The 24,380-nt window shown below is 37.4% G+C and overlaps 1 protein-coding gene across 1 annotated transcript; it reads right to left on the reverse strand.

Annotated features, from left to right (window-relative positions):
• Window positions 1-651: 651 nt before the first annotated feature.
• On the reverse strand, window positions 652-24,154 carry LOC109045186 (malignant fibrous histiocytoma-amplified sequence 1 homolog). The gene is made up of 3 exons (XM_019063034.2): window positions 20,829-24,154; window positions 2,101-2,462; window positions 652-2,016 (listed from the first exon to the last, which is right to left on the reverse strand). Exons 1-2 carry the CDS (start codon window positions 23,674-23,676, stop codon window positions 2,332-2,334), a joined length of 2,979 nt encoding a protein of 992 aa, XP_018918579.2. The 5' UTR covers window positions 23,677-24,154; the 3' UTR covers window positions 652-2,016; window positions 2,101-2,331.
• Window positions 24,155-24,380: the final 226 nt, after the last annotated feature.

Raw genomic sequence — 24,380 nt, forward strand, 5'->3', positions numbered from 1 at the left:
CACTGGGGTTCATAAAGGAATATAATTTTAAAAGAAATTCTACGACTAATTCTAGTTCATTTTGAACTATTTGCAAATTATTATTTAAAAAAAAATAGTTATATAGTTATACGCCTACTTTGACTTGGCTTTCTCAATCATGTTGGCACTCACTAGTGTTGTTAGACCAGCGTAAAATTTTAACTTTTACATATTTTTGTCATCCAAACAACAAATTTAGGGCTGCATATTGTAACGCAGCAGCGCAGAGCAAACACAAAATATACATATTTTTTTGCCATTTCTAATTATTGAAGAATAAGAACACTAGAGGTATGCCTTTAAAAAAAAGTCATAGCAACATTATAAAAAAAAAGCATAGTTTTATGGAATATTGCAGTGTTAATTAAATAATAATATAAATGATTTATCTGTGCGCTTGTAATTTTGTAAAATTCAAGTGTACTTGTAACCTTTAATAATAACTCCTCCTTCTTCTTACAATGACATCTCTTCTCAAGGGCTGGACAAAAATCCAGTTGAGAAGCAATTTCACTCAGATATACATCATACACCATAAATTATTAATTAATTTCTGCTTAATTGCTCTGAAGATGTTTTAACAACAAAATACAGGGGAAACAAACGAAAGAAAACAACAGCACAACAACATGGAAACCAGCCTTTATATTTGGTGTTTCTGTGGTCCTACAATGAGAAAGAATAACTTCTTTATAATTTAGAAAAGTTTGTGGATATTACATTGAGCACAGTAGCCATGCACAATGCACAGTAAATAACATGAGATACTGGTGACAGCTTGTTAGCTTACAAAAATAAAATATTATGTACAAAAGTTTTTCAACTGTTCACAAAACATTACACGTATTGCAAATTCTCTCCTCTCCAAAAAGAAACATTGAAACAACGCGCAACAGTTTCTAAGTATGAATCAGTTCTTATAAAAAAAAAAAAAAGTCTTGCTTCTTTTGTTCTAAATGTGCACTTTTTATGTACAATATGATTCAGACACTGCTTTTAAAGAGCATGTATTAAATATCTATCAAATAACCTTACAGTTATTGAGATATGCTCACACAATTTACTTCAAGAGTGTAAACATCCTTGGCTGAATTGTTGTACCATTTCTGTACATCCGTGACTTTACATCAATATTCCTGCTCATATGTATCCAAAACTGTATCTTACAGGAAAGTGTGAACATGTGCAAGAAACAATGCGACAATCTTCCAGATGGCTGATATTTGTATTTGCGTGCTTAAAATAATATCCCTCATGCTATGGAGTATGATTATCTGTCTAAGCACAAGTGTATGTGGCTATAAAATTATGCATAGACTGAAAGAAAGAAAAAAATAGATAGAACGATAGAACAATAGATAGAACGATAGATAGAACGATAGATGCTTGTGTCAGTGGTTCAGCAAAATATTTTTATATCTTTGGCTGCAATAAAATAATTCGAAACGTCTGCATATCTCTATCCAATACTAACACAATGTATCTGTCTGTGAGCAGAAAACCAATAAATAGATGTCAAAGATTTATGCCCAACAATTCTGTCCTTTTATGTTTGATAAGACTAAACCTCTCAAGAGGCCTGGGCTAGTGCATTTATCCATATATGTCATTTTATAATAATTTTTGCATTTTAGAGGCATGCATTTAAAATACAACATCATTTAAAGCATCAGTCTAACATCTAGCCTCGCTAATCAAAGTCTGTCTTATGTCTGAGGGGAAACAGTGTCCTTTCGCTTCCATTCTCTGTCAGCTTAACCACTCGGCACCCAGCAGCACAAGATGTAGTTTCAGTCCAAGAGATGCAACAAATGGGAACTTCCAAGAACTGGAATAGAAACGTCTGATCTCACGTTAAACTGAAAGGATTAAAGCGCCGTGGAAGGCTCAGGGTGACTGAAAAAGCTTTAGGTGTACATAGACAAAAACAGGATGTCAGTGCAACAGTTTCTAATACTTTCAGTTCATCGTGTGTTGGCAGTCGGAGCTGAACACCTGAAGAAGAGGAGAAAAAAATCAGAAGCTGGAGATCTCACATAACAGATCCAACAAATTTCATGTAGCTTCAAAATACTATACCTGTAAGTATGTCCTGATATGATGGCCTCCAATGGCAAGCTTCCATTATGAACCTTCTTAGCACTGATGAAAGACAGAGGCAACAAGAAAGCAGGGCGCACACTTTTGCGCACACACAAACACACATATATTTGTGTTTGAGTGTACATGTGTGATATAAGATATAGGGAAAAGAGGTGCAGTGGTTTGAGGAGGCCATTCACAGGCAGGTAAGTGCAGGTGAAGTCAATGTCATTTATGACTGGGGCTGACCACAGTCGGGGTGGGAGGGTAAACTAGTGCCACGTTGACCCGCTCCGAGCCATTCTTGGGGCAGATGATCTCAGTAAGTCCCTCAGGTCGGGGCTGGCTTAACAGCTCACCTATAATGCCAACAAAAAAGATAAAATACTTTTTAAGTCACACTGGTTTACACAATGTAACATTTCACAGAAGATTTTACAGGGCTCCAGAATTTAAAATAATTGGTGGACCAAAATGATTTTTTAATTTCAAAATTACAGAATCACTTGATAAATAACACCGCCCTGCATCATATTTACTGAATGAAATCCAACACTCGTTTTTTTACTAATTTTGGGGTGCCTGTATTTTGTTGTTGTTGTTTTTCTAGCATGTCACACTTTCTCTTAAGTTATGATATGCATTTCGTGGAATTTTGCTTTTGACAACCAGGTGAAGAAGTCTAGTATTATTCCATAATCACCAGTTAAAATATGAAATAGATTTTGTTGATTTTTTGTTATTTGTAAGATTACAACTATGCTTTACATTTTCGGTCAGATTGCACATGTATGATCGATTCTGAAGACATTATTTTGTGCATAATCTTGATTTCAAGTTCTTTGACATTCAGTGGAGTGTTTGAACATTTTTCCACTCCATTGCATATTGTAAGTTAAACTATGCAATTTGTATACTTCTTTTCGCCATTTCATGAATCTTTTTGACTGACTCATTAAAAAATAAGATGTAAGAGTCATTTTTTTCCACAAATTCGGACATCACAGCCCACATTAATTCACCTTTTTTAAAATTATGGCATTCCTAGTGAAAAACTACATTGCTATTACCATTACAAACCTCCACCAATAAGAGCTTTTTTTTTTTTGATTACGTCATTCACAATGCTTCATGGGATTGTAGTTCTTTCTCTCATTCAAGCCGTTTGTCTTGTCCGATTTTCACATATGGACTCACGCAAAGCTATCCTTTTGCTAATGGTGACTAGACTCTGAATTACCAACACAAATCTTTATGGTTTATTATTAGTTCCATCCTTATATAAAGTATTATTCCATTTATATCCAAATTTTCTCAAATGTTCTCTAGAAGCGCCTTCCAAATCTACCACAAGGTGGCGCTGTTTAACAAGCTTTTATCTGGATGTGTAAGAACTCTTGCGGTCCACAATAAATCATCTTATACAATAGCTTACAATAAGGGCTAAAGCTATTAAAGTTTATTCTATTTATCATTTAAAACTCACTGATCCTCTGAAGAACCAGTAGCAGCATCTGTATGCCTTTATGAAGTAGATTACGACCGCTCGTCTTCAGGACGCAAAACCTGATGGTGATAAACTCTCTTAACGTCTTTAGTACTAAAACAAGCGCGTTAAATCCAGCCTAAGCAGCCTGAATTGATAGGAGAGCCGTCCATGTCTATAAATACAGACCTGTAATGAAGGATTCCAGTGTGCAAGTCAGTAAGCAAATGGGCACGTTTTGAGTACTTAAGGGGGATCAGACAAACCGCAGGAAGACAAAGAATAACATCATGTGTCAATCCGAGAGATTATAGACTGCAGTCATCTGCTTCCATGTGATTTTAAATTCCCTTTGAAACAATGATGAAACTTTCTGAGAAATGATGAGCAATTATAAAAATATGAAAATTTCCTGTGAAAACTTGTGATTGTGTATTTTACTGCTTGTAACTATTTTCATAATGGCATCACATTATATGCCCTCGGCACAGTGGCCTGACTCGTACAGCACTTACGCCATTAACTCTATTGATTTTCTGCTCTCCTTCATTCTAAATAAAAGAGGGATTCCACTAGCCTGAACTTAGTCACTTAGCTGAAAGGTGAAGGCCAAAGCAAGGCCAATAAGCTAGTAACCAGAGTTATGTGAGATTATCAAACAGCTAACACACAGTGATTATGAAATGTCTTGTTTCTGATTCTCTATGTATTTACTGCAGACCGAGATTAGGAAATTAGTCAGCAGTTCCTTTATGGGAATCATACAGAATAAAGATTCTTGCTGATTCATTCTTTGTTATTTGCTCCTCCTCTAGTCTGGCTCATAGTTCTGCTAATGTGTGTTAGAATGCAGTCATTTCTGGCATCAAAACTTAAGAATCTTCCATCTTTCTTGACTTTTGGCCTCAGTAACATTTCCAGGTGCGTTTCTGCACTCAGGCCTGTTTGTTCCTCTGCCAAACTCTCCATTTCTGCATCACAATAGTTTTTTTTTTGTTCTTCTAACTCTCTAAGGTGCATTATCAGGTCCTTAAAAGGTAAACTGCACTCCCAGCAAAAGCTTCAAGTCAATACCACCATACAACAAGACCTAATAAGCAAGAATTGCGAGCAAAACACAAGAGCCATGAACCATGATGAGCTATAAAAGGCCTGCGCAGTGAACAATGACTTCTCCAGACCTTTTTTTTTTCGTTGTGAGTATATGAGACACAAGATACTTCTTCATTCTTCTTAAAAGTCTACAGTTCTCTGTTATTCCTGTCATGACAACTCTGAGAGTTTAGTATGGTAAGACAATATTTATCTATTCTGTCTTGGCAGAATAGGTCTGCTCGTACTGAGACTTGCTACTGCCAATACATCCACAGACATACTGCTGTGAGCATGTAGGAAAGACTCCTGCTGCACATATAACATACATTAAATTACCCCCATACAGCACATATACATGACATTACACCCATATAACACATATCAAATTACTCAATAGCAAATCTATACAGGTGGAGCTGGGGAAGGAGGAGGGTTTCTGAAATGTGCTGCAACTGCAACAGCAAGCACTTGCCGAATATTTGGAATGCTGAGCAGCTCAATGACTGCTGATGTGAAAAGAAACCAATCAGCTGCAACATTTGAATAATAAAATGATTATATCAGTTTGAAAAAAGAAGTTACAACCTATTAGCCTGTGACATCTAGAGTTTCATGACAGAACTTTTTATTGCCAAGGTGATAAATCCCAAAGTATGAAGTACTGTTATAAAGGGACATTTCATGTTTAAAAAACGAAAACATAAAAAAAAAAAAAAAACCCGTTGCTAGATTTACGACATTACATGTGTAACTACTTTATCATTCTTGTGCTGCTACAGAGAATGATGGGAAATATAGTTTCCCATCGCACATTCTCAGAAATAATGGTTCAAAAACTGTCACTGGGGCAGAACCTTTTCAAAAGGTACTCTTCTGTGCCTATTAGGTTCTAATATGTACACTTTAAGTACTAATTTTTTGTACCCTTTAGTTACAAACATGTACCTCTTGAAAAGGTACCGCTCCAGTGACAGCTTTTGTACCTTTATTTCTAACTCTGTCTCCTTACAAATCAGCTAAACAAATCAGTATTTTGTAGTCAAACAGGCTGTTTGACTACAAAATACATTCAATTGTGGAAGTAAAATGGGTTGTAAATGTCAGTTTACAATGAATAACGATAACATAGAAGTATGAGAGATAATATCTTATGCTTACATCTCTTCTTTTGGGACTATTATCTTATTCGTATCTCTATTGTGCATGTTAACAACACACAATATGTTTAAAACATTTTAAAACATCTCTAAATGATCAGCAGAAGTTCCTCTTCTTGATAGAAAGAGTTAATAAGTAATGAAAACAGGTCAAGTAGATGAGTGGTGAGACTGCTGGCAACATAATTGCACTGTAGGGGTTCCCTCCACCCCCATGACCCATTAGACTTCCCTCAGAGCCTTGACACTTTCTAAACATGGTTTACAGGTCATGTATCTGGTTAGCTATTTGAGATCTGAGGATCAATGTTGCGGGCTTGAGGGAATTTTAAACTCCAAACATTCGGGGTGACAATGTTGTTGTCGTCATGTCAAGGTCAGGTTAGCTGACTCACTTTAGTCCACAATTATTACTTTTTAATGAGAGCCAGGGTGCAGGATGACAGTGAATGGACTAATTCTACTTTCACTGCTTGAGAAAGAATGTAACAACAACTAATGAATATATTGGGAAGTAACCCTTTCCTTAAAAGGCATCTTTTTGTCCCTACCGACATGTCCTCTACTGTAAGCTATCGATGCAAACACTCACCTCTGCTCTTATATTAACAATAACAGGTGAATCACTGCAACCAAACACCTTGAGAAAGGGGAAGGCTTTTCAATAATGAAATGGAGGCCTAATCCTGTTACACACAATTCACACACTCATTACTGGGAGGTAAACCTGTCCTATGCCTGGAGGCAGGGAGGACAAAAATTTGAACCTAGAAAGAATTAGTTACCTACACAATAAATCTAGAAACACTGAATGTATAAACACACTTCCACAAGGGCACACTGCAGTTTAAACATCCTGTACTCGCTGGGACAGGAAGCAGCAAAGAGAATGAAACAATGAGACTCATCTCCATAACAAAGCCCACTGTTGCTACACGCCATGTCTGGCTTTGACTTCACTCCTACAGTCTATTGCTCATACTCAAGATTGCATTCCAATGGCACAATCTTCATCTTTTGTGTTCTGTGCTCCGAATTTTCTATTAACAGTCAACCATACTCTATCACTAACTCTCAATAACTAAAACAATATGAAGTACACTGTCAAAGGGAAATATGCAAATATTTGAGTCCGACAGGGCTGTGTGTGTGTTGTGATAATATTAATCGCAATAGAATGGTGCCAATATATCATGCATTCCTACTAAATTAAAAGGATGTAAGTTAAAACAAAGGATGTACGTTATTTTTATTAAGACTGAAACATGCAATGAGCTGGAAGTCTGTTACATCTTGAATTAGACACATTCCAACAACAAAACACACACACAAAAGACAAGCACTTGTCTAGCCCTACTGTCGCATTCCAGATATTTTCCCAAGCTGTTTTATCTTTAACGCATTCATGCTGTGACTCGCTCTGCAGCCCTTTGTGAAGTCTGAAATCTGGGTCAAAGACATCCTGAGATGCATCATCTTTTTCTTGAGTGTCCAGAGGATGTGGATTCATGAAGGTACTGTCAAAACAAACTGCCTCCGGAATTAACAGCGTGTCGCTGACATAGCGCTTGTCAAGCGGAAGTTCAGCTTGATTTATTGAATCATTCACAACAAAACAAAACAAAACCACGCTGTGAATATTTGTGAATTTTTAAACCCATGTTTGATGCACAAAAATGCTCAGCGGGTTTCAAGACAAGGGGAAACTAACAATTTGCTGCAACCGTCTTTCTGCACCACATATGGTGGTATGCATCACTCATTTCCCACCGTTTGACCTCTAGCGCAGTGTGGCGGATGGTAAACAGTGATCAGGCAAGACTGTAGAGTGAACAGCAGGGTGAGACGTGCGCAGCCACTCAAGGCCGGTGACTCGGACAGAGGATTATCGCTCTGAGTGATAAAGCACAAAGTGCACGAGTGAGTGAATCAGGGTCAGCAAATATTAGTAATTATAAAAAAAACTGACACTGACTGGTCAGTAAAAATGAATCCTCCTTTCCCCTCAACATCAAACTTAACAAACAATAAAACTGTACTAGAGTGTAATATAACAATAAACAGAGATGTAAACAAATGTGTCACACATGCATGCATTCATCGGCACGTGGCCAGAGCTTAACAGCCGTCTGGATTCAGATGTCTCAGTCAGTGCCGAGTGTCTTGATGAGATTTCCATGCAGCTGTCTGCTCTGCTGAAAAAGCCAAACGGCTGAGGTTAAAAGAGAATCCCATTTAAACATATGCTCAGTGCTTTAAGAAATCTGTTACTGAATAGCCCTGAAATCAAAGGTCTGTTCACGGCCATTAAGAATCAAATAAATATCTCCAAGAAGAACGACAGTGATGTATTAAAGTCAACAGCTGAATCAAACACAGCAAAATTAACACAATCATTAACTAAAGGGTGGACCACTCTAAGTTAGAGATTTCCAACATATGCACAAAGTTCACAAAAGAAGCAGTGATATCTGATTTGTGAACAAATCATTATTTTGACTTGGATCTTTGAACGACTCAATACACTGACTTTGTCCCTCTCTGGAATTTTCCCTGGAAAAATGGAAAATCATACAGGTTTGGAGTAAATGATGACTGTTCCTTTAACACACTGTTAAAATATAATTGTTTATGAATCTGTATTACATTCACTGTAAAATCAGAAATCAAAATACGCTAGAACTAGTACCCAAGAACTGCCAACTTCTCATTTTCATGGGTCTTAAAACACATATGACTCCATAGTGAGACAGAAGCATAACAACAGTCATTGGATATGTATGGAAGGACTGACATGGGAGACGAATCATGACTGGAAATGGAAAATGACTCAAAATCAGCACCATCAAACTTCATTCACTGCAGACAATGAGGGGAAATCAGAGGAGTCTCTCAGTAACACTACCAAAATCTGATTATAACCACACAAATGACCATTCTCAGACTTGAGTAAGGACTAAGGAATTTGTAAACATTTTTGAGTACAATTCATGTATCCTCTTCAACAAACACAAATCTTATTTCGATGCCTTTTTCATACCATTCCAGATGTTTCTACACATTTCATTGCACTCTTTAGTCTCCCTTTGCTATTTGTGAGCCTCACACAGAGACATCCATTAAATTAACACAATGTCAAACAATATTGTAATCAAAGATCAGGGCTTCACTTACACAGATCTGGAACAAGCCAGACACAAATGATGAAACAGAACTAGATTGTTAACATTATCTAGATTGCAAGTGCTCAGTGTTGGGTTGCTTGCAGTCTTGACAGCTTGTAGTCTCACCGCCCACTTAAATAAGACGTGACCATCTGAGTGATATGTAAAACTAGGGCCCTTTGAAATCACTTTCCTTTTTCCCAAATTCCATTTTATTTTTCTCCAAATTCCGTTTTTCTCCATTTCAATTCTTCTGGATTTTTTCTGTTTTGATGGTTAAATTAAATTGTATTCATTAAAAAGCATGTCTAATAATTGAAATGACAATATTAAACTGCAATTTTTTTTAAAGGTTTAACAAAAAAAAAAACACCCTATGAAATCTTTGTTTGTTTGTTTGTTTTAAATCAAATAAAGTTTTATTTTTACCAAGTTGTTTTTAATAAATTTTCTGGATTCCATTTTAATTGTTTCATTAAATATTAACAATCAAAATAATCTCTAATTAATTGATTTTTTTTTTAATGTTTTTCCATAAATAGGCTATTGTGTTGTGTATTTACATTTTTCTGATAAATAAATTCTGATAAAAAAAAATTCTGGTAAATATTCATTTAAAAATAATGTTTTAATAATAATATTTTTATTAGTAGCAGTACTATCATTACATTAAGTAATAGTTCTGTCACTGTTTCTTCAAGTTAAACCAAACTTTTATTTTGACAGGTTGCCGTGAAGACCTTTTGGTTTCTGTTTGTATATGATATGATGATAGTTTCACTCAAAAGAAATAGTAAAATGCTAATGAAGTAACTCTCAGAGCAGTTCTAGAGATTATGTTTATATGTTCATGTACTTATATATTGAGGTGGCAGAGGCTGAAAACAGTATGTGCTGTAAATGAAGCCGCGTGTCTGCACCATTCATTCACACACTCATGCAGGATTTATATTTAAATGGTGTTTTTGTGGACAATTTTCACAGACATTACTCCATATCGCGTTTTGATTTAAGTGTAATACTTTGATGTATCCATCCAAAATTTGGCAAATTCATTGACATTCTGCGTCATACAGTAACTTATATTCTGTTCGTCCATGTTTTCCGCATCACGGAAATCATCCAACCCTATAAAACACATGAACAGTGTTTGTTTTTTACCCCTTAAAACTACAGAAAATCATTTTCATTCATTGAAATCATGCTGAAATAAAATGAAACAGAAATATAATTCATTTCGATGAAGTGAATCTAGGACTGTACGACTGTCTTTTGGGTTCTCAAACGGAATGCTTTGCCAGTAGCACCTGCTAAACTAGAGATGCACTTATATATATAACTCTCAGCAGCACTATGAGTGGATTTGAATTAAACATAGGCACTGGAAGAGGGCAAACACTTAATTATATCTTCAGCACACGGCAAAGAGGCCTGGTTAAAGGTCAAGCAGTGTGCTGCAGTGTCTTAATGACACTTTTCCAAGCTGTAAGAAGCCATATGAGAAGTGCTTTGTATTCAAGACAGCTGATGAACATTATCATCAATTGTGTAAAAGTTGAGAAAAACTAGCATTGCTATCTGTCTGTATCTTGTTAATAAAAGGCTGCTGTAAGCTTGATCTGCCATCTGACTGGCTCGAGACAGATGCTCACATCTGGTCCGTAATGAGATCACTGCCGGCCCCACACGCATTATGGCCATCCACCAAGCCACCATCAGTATGTGCTAGCTTACACATTACACCAATCATGCTCAGTTGAATTTGTATCGATTTTAGAGATGCAGGAAGCCCCCAAAGAGAGAACCAGAGCTTTTGAAATTCAGCAGCAGCAGTGAGGAGCAGGACGCTTTGTGAACGATCCGAAATATTCTGAAATGAACAAATCACTCACAAAAACATACACTTTTATTTTTAAAGCTTTACTTTTTTTTTTTTACTTTATAAATGGTATAATATACTGGTATACCATTATACCAGAGTCTTATCATACTATCAAAGTTATTTTTTTTTTAATAATGCGTGTTATTTGTACACTACCCTTTAAATGTTTTCTTCTTTCAAATATTTTTAATATGTCATTTATTCCTGTGATGTCAAAGCTGATTTTTCAACAGGCATTACTCCAGTCTTCTTTGTCACATGATCTTTCAGATTTTTTTTTAACAATATAGCACTATTGCAATCATTATAACATTATAAATGTCTTAATTGCCAAATTTTATGCATTCTTGCTGAACAGAGGTATTATCTGTTAAGTATTAATTTTCTTATTTTTTTTTAAATACCTCACTAAACCTGAACTTTTGTAGTAATAAATGTATTAATGTACACCAAAAGTTGTACTGACAAATACATTTTAAAATATCCTTCTTTTATACAGACTTCAACAAACAGTCAAAATAAAAAAAGTCACCATTCTGGAAGATCTGGTGGCCACAACCAAATAAAAGCCTGGGAAAGTATACATTATTTATTCATTTATTCATTTAATTTTCAAGGCAAATCTTCCTTTTGTCCCAGGATTAGTCCCAGTGCACATTCAAGTGAAAGTGTAAAGCAGATCAGCACTCCTGCTGTGCTCATAAATTTAAACCAGTTCTCAGTGATGCAGAACGATTAGACATATTTATAAACACGGCATCAATTATTCCACCCATGTAGACATAAACATTCCCTTCGTCTGCACCTTGTGTTCCTGCATCCTACAAATCAAGTATGAGAACGTTATGCTTGCCCTAACCGAAATTCTCAAGTCGCACAAGATCTTTCTTGACCACAGAACAGCCTTGAATACTGGCTTCCAGGAATAGCAGCATCTCTCCCTTTGGAGGAAGTTCATGCTGCTTTTACTGCCAAAGGTCAGGGCTGGAGGACTTCATCTGTATGGACAGATCTGTCAAATTACAACACGCTGCAGCTGGCAATACAGCCGTTATGCAATCAACAAATGAAGTGTGCTACATTAATACCACGTGAGAAACTAAGCTATGCTCAATTGCACAAATCAATAAGACTGGAGTTGCAATAAATGCTGTTTTCTGACTAGTACACACTCACAAGGTATATTTTTTTGGTTGCAGTGCTATTTTAACTGATGCAGAGCAGAATCTGATGAGTCCTGCAGGCAGAGATAAGATCAGGGCTAAAATAAGCTGAGGCTAAAAGAAACATGTAAATATCTGACAGCATAGAGCATGCACAGCACAGAAAAAGAGATGGAAACAAGACGCGGGTGATAGCTGCTATCTAATCCTGCTTACACAGTGTGAACGCTGATAGTGCATTTGAACAGATTTGAATCTTGTCAAGGCTTTCTACACTGTCACAATGCCATGCTGACTTACACCAAGTATACGTCTAGTGTATCATGAAAATCTGACGACAAAACAATTGGAGATTAGAGACGGAAGATTGTGCACTTCTGTTTTATCAAAGAAACATGATCATTCATCATTCATTTTAATCAAAGAGAGGATAAGACTTTGATATATTTCGTACTTTGACACATTTCATGGTACTTTATGATAACCATATTCATATACCATGGTATTTTCAAGGTATTTCAAAGAAGATCATGGCATTAAAATGATATGTATTTAAAATATTTGAGATTTTCTATAGTACATATAGAGCAAAAAGCATTATAATAAGGAACGCAGCAATATTAAAATTCTTGTCGATGCTAATAAGCCGATAATTGGTTTTTATGTGTTGTTGATATCTGATAAATTCTAAACTACTTTGTCTAAATAAATTTTAAATAATAATTAAAAAAAATACAAACTAAAATAATGTGTTGTACATATAACTACATATTACAGTTTGCATACAATTTTGTAATAAAGCACTAAAATCAGTTGTCTTAAATGCTACAAATGAATTTAGGGATCACAAAATTATAAGTGTGAAAAAATGGATTATTAATCCTATGTGATTTACTAAATTTAACAGTGTTTTAAAATGATTAGTGGTTTACAGATTAACTTTAAGTGTGTGTTAGACACTGACAAAAGTAATCTAAATGCAAAAAGTTAGAATGCACAATTAAATACTGATAAATAAAAACTATATATATATAAGTATCTGATGGTAACAAATATGGTTGCAAAATATTCTCTAATGTACTTTTCATCTCTAATGGCAATGATCCTTTTCTTGCCTGGCTTGGTTTATTAGATGCACATTGAACTGGATGTCATGGATCTAAAGTTTCAACAAATGTTTTTATGAGGAACAATCATTAACAATTAAATTATTCAAGATTTAGAATGTGCATAAAATCGGGCCCTTCCTAAATATATCAAGCAAAAGCACCAATATTCTTCATGTTTCCTTATACTCTGAGCACTAAAGCAGAGTGAGGATTTCATTTCTATCAACTGAACCCCTGATGACTGACGCAGATGAATCTGCTGATGCGACTCATGTGATGTCAACATTAAAAGAGAAGACACGTGTATTACAAACCCTTCTACTCATCCAGCCCTGCACAGGTCACATGGATAATTCTGCAGGCTTACAATGTAGACCTCGAGGGAATGCAGTGACATAACGGGATTGACAGCATCAGATTATTCCGGTGCTCGGGAATACAAGGTTTCAGGCTGAAACACGCAAAACAAACATGAGAGGTCAAACACACAGCTCACATACTCTTCTTGAGTCAGAACGGCAGTCTGAGATTGTCGTAACTAGCTATTTGAAACAAAATTACAGCAATCCTGCCATGAAACACAAACTTCTGAGCTCATTAGCTGCACAGAATAGCACAAAACGTGTAATGAGAGACGCATCACTTTCACTCTCACGTGAAATTGATATTTGAGCCGATCCATTATTGCAAAACCACCCCCAGGTTTCCTATTCCACTTTTAGACATGATAGCAATCTTTCCCACCTGTGAGCTGTGACCTAAATACAAGGAATAAAAAATTGAGCATATAGAACAATTAAAAGTTGTCAAATCATCATTCAAACATGCTTGGTAAACAAATGGGAAGAGATTAAACTGCCTTTGTGATACGGCCAAAGTCATCATGAGAGCAGATAAAAATCAAGGAATCCAAAGAAAGACGTGGCAGCTGACCATTACTGAATCTCAAAATCAGCATCATTTCCCAGAATTCCGACAGTAGAATGTTTTCACAGGCAGAATTTCCGGAGGTCCAGGGCAAGAATAGAGGGAAGCAGGTTTTTACATATCGGAACTATACTTGCAAACACCCAAACCTCCTGTTGACCCCGACTGACTACGCCATATACGTTTCAACCGCAACGTCTGGACCATAACTCATCCATCTCATACATTCTGTCTTATCTTGAGTTTTTTATGACATACATAAGTCCTTCTTGTTCTAAAGACATAATGTTTTATCTTGGTACAGGTTCTGACATGTTACACCTGTGAGGTAAAACACTTTCATCTGGGAACAGCTCTTATCCTGAGAGCAGTTTCGAAAAACAGGCATAAATCTGATTTCATTATGATATGATGCCATATGAACTTACTCATGACTCTGTGTCATCGAATACTATGAAAATTAGTTGTAACTGTTCAGCATGTGATTACTTAACCAACTCTGCCTTGACTTAATTGCCAGTCCTTAAGGTTCCCTTTCACTCGTGGGGTAATCCTGTCAAATCCATTAGAGATTACAGGAGGGCATCTCTGAGAGGAATCAGACTGACCCTGAGCACCCTAACAGACAGGGAAAGCATTTCAGCAGACTACATCATGAAGACAGCTAATGTAAAGGGGAAAAGCCCAACCATTTAGAAACTGTAAATCAATTATTTCTTACCATGGCCAATTAATGAACAATGGCTCTCTAAATTGAATTCTTATTTACAATAAATAGGATGAAGACCAGAGAATAAAACACCTAAATGATAACACCTAATTATTAGCTAATCTTATATTTTCTTGTATCTTATATTGCTTTTTTTATTTATTTAAAATATTATTTGAAAAGATTTTAGTTACATCTAAAAAAAAAAAATTTAATCAAGCAAATCTTAAAAATGGGATTTATATTATATTTAGGTATTTCTTATTTACAATAAAACTGTGATAAAGACTAAATTTATATCTGAAACGTTAATAGCAAATTTTTCATAGTGTTCATTATAATGTTGTGATGCCTAAATTCACTTGTAGTATTTCACTTAAGTGCTTTATTTTTATTTATTAAGACAAAATACATTATTTGGTAACACTTTATTGTAAGGTTAATTAGTTAATGTTAATTCATTAACTAATATTAACAATGAGCAATACATTTGTTACATCATTTATTCATATTTGTTAACATTAATTAATATTTAATTTTTAAATAACTTAAATATTTAAATAATTTATAAATGTTGTTTTATTATTAAAATAGCATTTATAACTTATTTATAAAATTACAAATAGCCTAGTAAAAAAAAAAAAAAAAAAAAATTAGCCACACTGTTACCTATTTTCTTGTATTTTTACAGTACAGTACTGGCAGCATGGTTGAAAAATGTTCCCGCTCAAACCATATTACCCAGAATGCAATGCAAATTACAGTATATTACTGTACTATAAAAATGCAGTATTGTACTGTGTTTTTACAGTAATGTGCTGCTAAATCTACAGCGACATTTAACAGTGCATTTATCTGTTATCATTGTATTATTAAGCAGAATTTTAATATCCATACATCCCTAGAAACATCAAAGGTCTTGCTCCATCCATCAAATACACCAAATCTGGGAGAGTAAGCCTATAACTCAAACATTGCAATCTTGAAAAACCTTTCATTTAAACAGTGCCGTACAGAAATGCCATCATTAGTCTGTCACCAGCCCTGAACATGGCGTCCAAAATATCTCAAAATACCAGCAAGGTTCCCATCAAGCTAAGGTCACTTGAAAAGGTGATGGGCAGGGTTTTGCTAAGAAAAGCTGCTAAGAAGACTTGCCGCCCCAGCCGCCGACAGGATGGATACTTTCTGGCACCACAGTGACACACTCCACCAACAACAACATATGTACGGTCATATATACAAGTACATGGCAGTTGATACAGGCAGACTTTTGTGACTTAAGTACAGTGTGCTGACAGTGCAGGTGCTTCGGCCAGCTCTGATGAGCAGTGACTGAATTTAGCTCAGGGAACAACTGGGCTCTTATTTCTTACACCCAGTCCAAGAGCCAAACGACTAAATATCAGTTGGCTCAGTTTCTAAATGGGTCAGACAAGCTACTGTACCTAATGCCATCTCAACTGAGTTCACTGACAAACAGGTTATGTCAGCTTTTTCCTCATTTTTAAACTCTGTCTGAAGACGCCAAATGGATGTAACAAGCCAACTGTCAGCTGTCAAAAGTAATTTCCTCAATTTTATTTCTTTGCACTTAAAGGATGCAGAGGACAAATTCATTCAAAAAAGGTGCACATGCACATCCAAATGTGCAAACTTCTTCAATAAATATTAAATAAGGAGTCAATGAGATTAGATAACAGGAGAAAGTTCAACTCAACAAACTCACATCACCTGCAAAACACGTCCACCAGCTTTTCTTTCCAGTCTGCTGTTTGAGATGACATATTATGAACACCCAAACAAGCTCTCAGACACTAGAGATAGAAATCCTTTTAAATTCCATTTAAGGTCCTTCATTTCAACTGAATTGAGGTACAAATAAAATGCAGAATTGCATTAAAGGTAGGAATGCAAAGAAAATTCAATTAAATTATTTGAGCCTTAGCAAGGAGCTTGATTGACAGGTGATCTGACCAATATCCAAAAACCACCATATTTTCCAATAAACAAATCAGACAGGAGAATAGATTAACTTTGGTGGACTTAAATTTGAAAAATGTTATATATTAGTGCTGGGCGGTATACCGGTTTATACCGAATACCTGTGTTTATTTTTGTTATGATACGATTTTTTAATATACCGTAATACCGGTGTATGTTGCTTAAACAATGTTTGGAACACGGCACAATGGGGTCCCTGTATTTGACGTACTGTAAACTCTAGTGTAACGGCACACGACTCACTGTCGCTTTATCTCACACAAACGCAAAGAAAGAGACAGAGTGAGAGAGTCTTACATAACATGCAGAATTGACACGCTACATTTAAACGATATTCTTTGTTGCATTTTCTTGTCAAAATAACAACGTTCCTTCGGAATCTTCAGCTTTTAAGAACTGCCGGATTCTCCAGTAGTGGGCGGGGCTAATGCACAAACAGCAATCACATTGGCTGGCGCTAACCTATTATCTTCCCTGTTTTGATTTCAGCACATCAATTTAGATGAACACAAAGTGATCAATATTCATGAACCCAGCAGCTCATTAATCCACAGTACGTTTTACATTGTTATTAGAAGTAGAATTCGTAGAAGTATTGTTATCTGATCAGTGTTAGTTTTTTACTTTTTTTGTAGAAACCCTAAATGACAAACAATATCCTAAGCACCACCACCAGTCCTAAGTTCAGTTAAGATGGAATTTTTTCATAGTCAATCTACTGCAGTATTTCCTCTCTTAATCAGTAGAAAATGTGGTTAACACCCGGTCATGCATGAAAAAAATAAAAACCATCATATACCACAAAACTAGCATAATTTTGAAAAATTCTGTGATATAAATTTTTGGTCATACTGCCCAGTCTTTCTGTGGTTTAAATAAAATACCTTCTGATGTTCATTCATGTTTATTTTGTGCTTTAACTAGCAAATATGAATAGACGATCCGTTCACGTGCTGCTTGGACTGAGGCTCTACAGTGATCTATCACGACACATTCAAGTGCCACAAAACGGCATTTATTGTTTGAATTTCATAAAAAGTACAAAATTTGAAAGCTGAGTTTTTATTTTCAAAAGTTTGTTTCCATTTTTCATTGCTTAAGAGCATGATGTTTTGCCAAAGACTTTGGCGTGGCGTGAAGAGGACATGGTTTGTTGGGCGTAGCAACAGTAAATAAGGGGCCGGCTCTTTGCAAAGGGTTAATTGAAATTCATATCACTGCCATTTTAACAAGAAAAGCAATATTTGTGAAGATCGACTATGAATGCGAGACGGACGGACGGACAGTTACTAACTTAATTACTAACTAATTACTAACTTAAATTGTGCTAAATAAAATATAAGACTCAATTGGTTTAAAACACTCTGATCTGCTATTGGACATCGGGATGAATCCAAAAAGAAAGTGGTTCTGGGTCTCTGAACCCCGAAGTAAAAGAGGACTGCCTGTGAGCATCACACTATGTTTAGTCTTTCAGAGAGTGGAGCTTCAACACTAAATCAACATGCAAGTGAGCCAAAAATATCATGCCTAAATTTGGTAGGATCAAAAAACCTTGCTGCTAAACTTGTTCTGTTTTTACTTAGGTCTAGAGACCTGTATATGGTAAAACAAAGAAACAGATTGGCATCCCTACCATAAATACAGCTTGCAGTCGATATCTATTAACATTAATGAGCTCAACTTATCCAGCTTTCAATAACAATGGGTACTTACAAACTAATGCACCCATTAAAAGCAGGCCAAACAGGTCTTTACCATGGCACAGGGCCCTTACGTCTTGTGAGCTCCTGTTAAGAACTATTGTGAGTCAGGAATTGCCCCACCTGAACCGTCTTATCATGTGACTTCAGGAAACAAGCTGTCAAGCCTAAGAGGACATCCTGTCCAGCTATTTAAACATCATACAAATATAATTCTTTCATTAGGAGATTAAAACATTACTGTAAACCTAATGAGCCATAGCGTCTGGTCTATTTTACAGGATTATTATGTTGCAAAAGAAAGACTTTGAAAGACCAAAAATAACATTGAAAAACATACTAGCAACTAGCGCTGTCAAAATTTCAGAATATGCACAATGTAATGCACAAATGACAGTACCGTCATGCATTGACCATTTTAAAATACAATGGGCCCAAAACATATTTGGACATTTAGGCTACACTTAGGCTAAACATGTGACTGTCACATTATATAATAAAAAAATCATGTGGCATTTATTGTAAAGAAATATTGCACCAACATTTCACAAAAAAAAAAAAAAAAAAATGCGTTTGATAGGTTTTAAATGATCAAACAACAAATATACTGTTCAAAATTAAAAAGGTAAAATTAAAGGTAATCAGAAATAATAAAAAAAAATGCTTTTAATTATTTCTGAAAAAAGGTTGAGCATCATTCATTTAAAAGTTTCAATTGGTAAGACCTTTTATTTAATGCAATGATATTCAGACACTTTAAGTGACTGCATATTTTATGGAGTCATTGTACTTTGTTATAAAAAAATTGTTTCTTTTCCAGGAGGTGTGGAACCATTAGAATGCAATGACATATATGAAACTGGGCCTCATTGCATTAGCTTGAGCTAATGCTGTCTTTGACTGATATTTGGCAAAAATGGGCATGGTGTGTTCAATGAGGTATATCTCTAACATAAGCCAGCATCACTTAATCTTTAAAATAACACTCAAAATGTGCCTATTTCAACACTGGATATAAACACAACAAATTACAGCATACATAAATATCACTCAGCGAGCTCCTTAAAGCTAAGAATAACTATGTAGTTTGCCAGAAAGAATTTACGCCAACATTTTACACTTTCAGAAACTTAGGAAGTTTGTGACGCCTTCATAAATGAAGACAGAAGACACCAAGGCCTAGGGGAACCTAACCTATACCTCTTTATGCAATATTTTGTAACTACACTTAATAACCCCAAATTGTCTACGGACACATGAACATGATGCCAATACAATAATAGCACCTGAGTCTAAGAGGGTACAAAACTACAGAATACAAGACTACCAAGAATATGTATACATTTATAAAAAGCATTCTTTTTATTTTCTGTTTTATTTTAAAAATATATACCGGAACCTAGGTTACTATATATGCCAGTGGCTGCTGCACCTAATCTGCATCCCATGAAGAAAGGCATATGATGTTACCACGGTGACCCTCTCCAATGCTGTAGATGTGCGAGTCTGTGTTCTCAGCAGCACAGCAGACAGCTCAAGCTAATTTGTGTTTCTAGGTGTGGCTTTAAACCCAGTGAGACCACCCCCCTCTCTCTTGTTATGGCCAGCCATACTCATTCTTTGTTTAGCCTAGATCCATCCCAAAATGACTTCATTTCACGCTGATTCACCCTTTATTGTATCAGTGTTTACTTGGCAATAAACCCAGACATACGCCTCCATAGTGACAGCACTGCAAAGATGACCTTATTCATCACAGCAGAATTAATGCTACTCTTTATTTGTTCTGAAATACATGCCTGATAGATTTATGACTGCATATCAGTGTTAAACTAAAACATTTTAATAAGTCTCTAAACTGTAAATGAATGAACATATCTGGTTAACAGCTTGTTTTCCATCATAACACTCCATTCTGAATTATGTTAAAGCAATAGTTCACTCGAAAAAAAAAAAAAAAAATTAAATTCTGTAATCATTTACTCACCCTCAGCAGGTCATTATTTAAATGTATGTTTTTCTTTATTATGTGGATTATGTAATTATTTATGATTCTGAACTTTTTTGTCCATTCAATAAATTTGAGCGGGGTCAAAAGTTGATTGGGCTCTTCTAACTTTAATTGTATGGGCAAATACGATTAAAACATTCTTCACAATATCCTCTTTTGTGCTCTGCAGAAGACACATACAAGTCTGAAACAATCTGGAATTTGTATTTTTGAGTGAACTATTCCTTAGCATTAATGCAGACATGTAGTGGCAATAAGAAATTATGGTCATAAACTGTATTAGAAACAAGACCTGGAAAGGCTCAGAACACTAACCTGGAAAGGAATGTGGATTGGGGGACCCTCTCTTCAGGCACTTGGAACACAGGACATGCACAGAGTAGTGAAGGCCAGGCCATTCCTGCAGAAGAACATTGAACTCCTCCACTAAGGGAATAATGGCTTGCCAAGCTGTCCAGATATTTGGCAAGGATGCATGGCTGGAAATGGAGATGGTCTCAGGCTGCAATCTGCTCCGTGAGGGCCGGTAACTCACCATCACAGGCACTTTACCCCGATAGGCAAAGATATGATGCTTTCCATCAGACCGTTGCACCACGTGGCTGTTGATTTGCACGCTATACCGTGCAAAAAGTCCAAGAGGGGTTGAGAAAGGAAACCTGTATTCAATCTGCAGCTGCTCAACTGAGAAGAACTGACCAGGGATCGACGAGCCCCCGCTGGCCGAGGCCTCAGGATGGGGCTCCTCGTTGCTGACCTGACTGGGAAACTTATACCAGACGGTGGCCCCATTCAGCGGCTTGCTGCGAGGTTTGTTGACACAGTAGCAGACGCCCATCTTTTCCAGCAGTTCCATGATCAGGTGCAAGTCCTGCTGTGTCTGGACCAGGGGCTTAAGCAGCAATCGAATCACATTTGATGGCAGCAAGCCGTGCAACAGAAACCCCTCCACGTGACCGTGCATCTGCGTAGACCTGACGCCATCTCCATCGTCTCCTTCAGCCTGTAGTTTCTCAAGCATTGCAGCGAGGTCTCTCTGAAAAAACACATTCAAGATGGCGATAAACCGGGGTAGATTGTGGAAGACGTATTCCTTCAACGTCATGCTGTCTTCAAAGTACAAAAGTTTACCGCTCTCGTGTAGATACGAGAGCGCGCTTTGCAGGCGGTCCTCCGTCAGCCCAGCCTGAAGGCCAAACCGGGCTGAATCCCACCAGGAAAGCCATAAATCCTGTGGCTTAAAATGCAGTTCCTCAAGCATCTGCCATGACTTTGGCAGGACTCTGTGAAGATTGGGGAAAATCTCCCTGTGATCGGCAACAGACATGAGCTTCTCTTTCAAATGCTGGATGTTTCTTTGAGCCACCATGCAGCTGACGCAAATCACTGGAGAGAGGATTTGTAGTCGATTGTTGAGCATGTATTGCAACTGAGACTTTTTACGTCGCAAGTTTTTATCTGTGACCCCATAAAACAGAACGTGGGGGCTAGAAGTCCGGACATCGTAACCCTGCTCAAGCGCTTCGTCAACCTGCAGGGCAAGCACTTGTAGGCATTCAGTGTCCGTTTTTTCCTGGAGCGAAATCTGTCTGTGAATATCCAGGCACTTTTCTTCAACCTCAACCTCTTCACATAAGTCACTGTGGGTGCCTACAATGCACACAACTGCGTGTGGCACCTTAGCACTGAGCAGATGGAGGAAACTCCCAACATGAGAGTAGAAACTCTTTGATGTATACAATTTCAAATTCACCACCAAGACATAAAGTGCTCCGGGAGACAGGAAAAAGGGTTTGATAAGATCATAGTTCTGCTTACCAGATAAATCATATACAATGAATGTAAGAGACCGATCTGCATCCGCAACCCAGTTGGTCACGTCAATACCCCTACATCCAATGGCCATCTTGGCATCTGATGGTTTGTTGACAATGCACTGCCTGAGTGTGGTTTTCCCTGCATTTCTCTGGCCCATCAAAACCAGTTTAAGCCTGGGTTTTACAGCAGGTTGGGAATGTGCAAGCTCCTTCTGATAGGCAGCTATGTAGGGGATCCCCTTCATGCACACTTCATACGGAGGCTGAATAAGAGGATTATCCTTCACCTTCCAGATGTTGACTTTGGCAAGTTTTCCAAAATTGTCTGGGAGGATGGCGATTTGGTTACCCTGTAAAACCAGCTCCTCCAATTTCCCTAGCTCTACAATAGAGTCTGGGAGAAACGTTATGCTATTATTGTCCAACCACAAATTAGCGAGATTGCACAGCTGTCCTACCTCCTCAGGGAGGAACGTCAGTTTATTCCGGCTTAAGTACAACTCCTCCAAACTGGTGAGTTTGATGATAACCTGAGGAAAATGTTCAAAGGAGTTTGAGGAGAGATTGAGCATTTTCAGTTTCTGCAGTTTCCCAAACGATTGTGGCAGGCTTGTGAGGAAATTATTATCAAGCATCAGGCTCTCCAAGTTCTGCAGCTCACAAAATGTTTCAGGCAAAAACGAGAGGTGAGTGCTGCTGAGCCACAAGATTTTAATAGACTGGAGCATCATGATGTTACCCGGAAGACCTTCTAGTTTATTTCCAGAGCAGTCAAGCTCTTCCAGATCAGTAAGGGCAAGTATTTCAGAAGGGAAACGCTGTAGCTTGTTATGATCCACATCGAGCGTTCTGAGCTTCCTGAGCTGTGAAAAGGACCTGGGGAAATCATGCAGCTCATTGAAGCTGATGTCAAGCTCCTCCAGACTTTGCAAAGTACCAATCTGAGATGGCAGGTCTTGGATTTTGTTATGACAGATGCACAACTTTTTAAGCCCCTTTAGAAGATCAATTTCATCTGAAAAGTGGTTCAAGCAGTTGTGACTGACATCTAATTCAACCAGCTGACTAAGCTGAAATACTGCAGTGGGAACTGTTGCAAACTTGTTCCTTCGAAGGATGAGGATGCGAAGCCTGGTTAGGGTTGAGCCCAGTCCCTCTGGAAGCTCTTGAAGGGAGTTGTTGCCCAGATTGAGGACCTCGATCTCCTTTATGTCCTCGGGCAATGTAATTTTCTGGCAGTTTTTGGTACTGAGAGTCAGATGTCTCAGATTGCTCCTCAGCTTCCTGGAGCGCAAAGCAGCATCCCTCCATAATCTAGCTGTCTTCAGGTTATTCTCCTCAGCCATCGTATCGAAGCCGTGCTCCTCCTTGTTCTCATTGAGCACAGTGATCAATCACTTAGGCAGCATAGTGTCGCTTTAACTTGCCTTATCGATTCGGGTTCTCCGCACAGCAATCCAGATGAAACCAACATTTAGACCATGCCGATTTCATCTTCATCCGAAAATATGCAGTTCCGTTCAGTCGCATTCAGGAAAACAGGGCTGGGCTGCGTTCTTTCACGCATCCTCTTTATCTGCGCCATCGACCGCAGGATAAAAACCACACGCGCGCATCAAAAGTCGCATCAGCCCTGTGCGCGAGGCTGGCGATTTCGCCAGCGCGTCCTTTGATACCACATGAGAGAAAAAAATCTAAGACAGATCCAGTGAGTTAGAATGAAAGAAGGGCAGCGGTGTCTGCTGTAGTCTTTCCTCGTGTGTCTCCGCCTGTTCTCTGCGCATGCAGCCAGCAGTGAACGTTCACAGGAGCAGCACTGCGTCAAAGCCCCACCTTCTCTACGCGCCAGCGACGCAACGCTCGCATAAACAAAAGCCTTGATTGGTCAGTTGGGTGGTGACGAAGCACGCGTCGCGTATTAACAGCGTTCGTCTAGTAGCGTCGCGTGCAGTGAAGATGGGATGTGAAAGTAACTTCGTTTCTATTGTATCGGTTTAACTAACAGTATGTAACATAATAAAACCGTGCGCCACCCAATGTAAATAATAGC

Source organism: Cyprinus carpio, chromosome B21, assembly GCF_018340385.1.
Source record: "Cyprinus carpio isolate SPL01 chromosome B21, ASM1834038v1, whole genome shotgun sequence".
Lineage (NCBI taxonomy): Eukaryota > Metazoa > Chordata > Actinopteri > Cypriniformes > Cyprinidae > Cyprinus > Cyprinus carpio.

Excerpts from the sequence above, each read along its gene's own strand:
- LOC109045186 (XM_019063034.2), bottom strand. The coding sequence starts at position 23,676 with ATGGCTGAGGAGAATAACCTGAAGACAGCTAGATTATGGAGGGATGCT. Across the intron at positions 2,463-20,828 it reads CAATCCACATTCCTTTCCAG|GTGAGCTGTTAAGCCAGCCC; the intron begins GTTAGTGTTCTG and ends TTGGCATTATAG.